General features: G+C 50.9%; 1 protein-coding gene across 3 annotated transcripts in view; it reads right to left on the minus strand.

Moving 5' to 3' along the window:
• Positions 1 to 68: 68 nt before the first annotated feature.
• RUSC1 (RUN and SH3 domain containing 1) overlaps positions 69 to 1,028 on the minus strand; it is an 11,638-nt gene continuing 10,678 nt past the window's right edge. For all 3 annotated transcript variants that reach the window (XM_023516475.1, XM_023516473.1, XM_012808604.2), the window contains one exon: positions 69 to 761. In XM_023516475.1, coding sequence (XP_023372243.1) covers positions 593 to 761 — 169 coding nt within the window. In that variant the 3' untranslated portion in view covers positions 69 to 592. The remainder of the gene's footprint in view (positions 762 to 1,028) is intronic.

The following is a 1,028-nucleotide window of genomic DNA, read 5'->3' on the forward strand; positions in this document are numbered from 1 at the left end:
AAAAAAAAAAAAAAAGGTCTTCCCTCCCTCGTGTCCCCTATGTCCTGAAACCCACAGTGACACACACATTTGGCTCCCACACTTTATTGGGACAGAAGAGGCAGATCACCAGCACAGGCCACCCGCCAGGGGTGTCAGGCTTGGCAAATACTGCAGCATGAACACATCATCAACACAGGCAGAGGGAGGCAGAGTGGGGGTACATACACAGAAGGGGGCTGGGGGCCTTCTAGTTCAGGGGCCAAAGCCTATGCTGTCCTGGCATAGTCCACTTGTGCATGAAGAGAAGAGGGCTGGATTTCCATCTTGCAGGTAAGAAGTCCTTACACAGATAGGAAAAAGGAAAGAGATTGCAGGAGGGCAATTCCTTTTTATATATTTGGAAGAGCAGATTTCACCTTACAGATGGGCATGGGAGGAAAGAAGAAAAATTTATTTTAAATATTGGTAGAAATGGATATGGGAAGAAATGCCATTTTGTCAACAGGGAAAAAGCCCCTGGGATGGCAGGTTTACATGGATTACTATTCATGGGCCATTCCATTCCCAGGTGACAGGAGAGAAACATGTACACGGAAGGAAAGGCTCATCGCTAGAGAACGAGGGAGGTATACCCAACAGGCACCAGCCCCTCCGAGCCATCCCGCCCACAGCGCAGCCAGTCCTCATCCACTGTGGCAATGACACGCAGCACTTCCCCGCAGCGGAAGCTCAACTGGTCAGGTCCTGCAGCAATGTGGTCACAGAGAGCCCGAACTGCCCTGAGGAGAGCCAGAGGAAGACAGTGGGATGACCTGAGGTGGTGGTACCCAGCTGTCCACAGACTAGGTCATCCCCAACTCTATGGGGTGTCCTTGGTGGCTCACCTCAGTGAACACTGACTGGGTTCTAGAGGGGATCCAGGATACCCTGTCCACATGCTAACTCTGAACCCCTGGCCCTCTCTCTCCCTTTTTTTTTTCTTTTGAGACAGTCTCACTTTGTCACACTTGGTAGAGTACTGTACCATCATAGCTCACAGCAACCTC

This window comes from Otolemur garnettii, unplaced genomic scaffold, assembly GCF_000181295.1.
Source record: "Otolemur garnettii isolate 467f Iridium unplaced genomic scaffold, OtoGar3 scaffold00091, whole genome shotgun sequence".
Classification (NCBI taxonomy): Eukaryota; Metazoa; Chordata; class Mammalia; order Primates; family Galagidae; genus Otolemur; species Otolemur garnettii.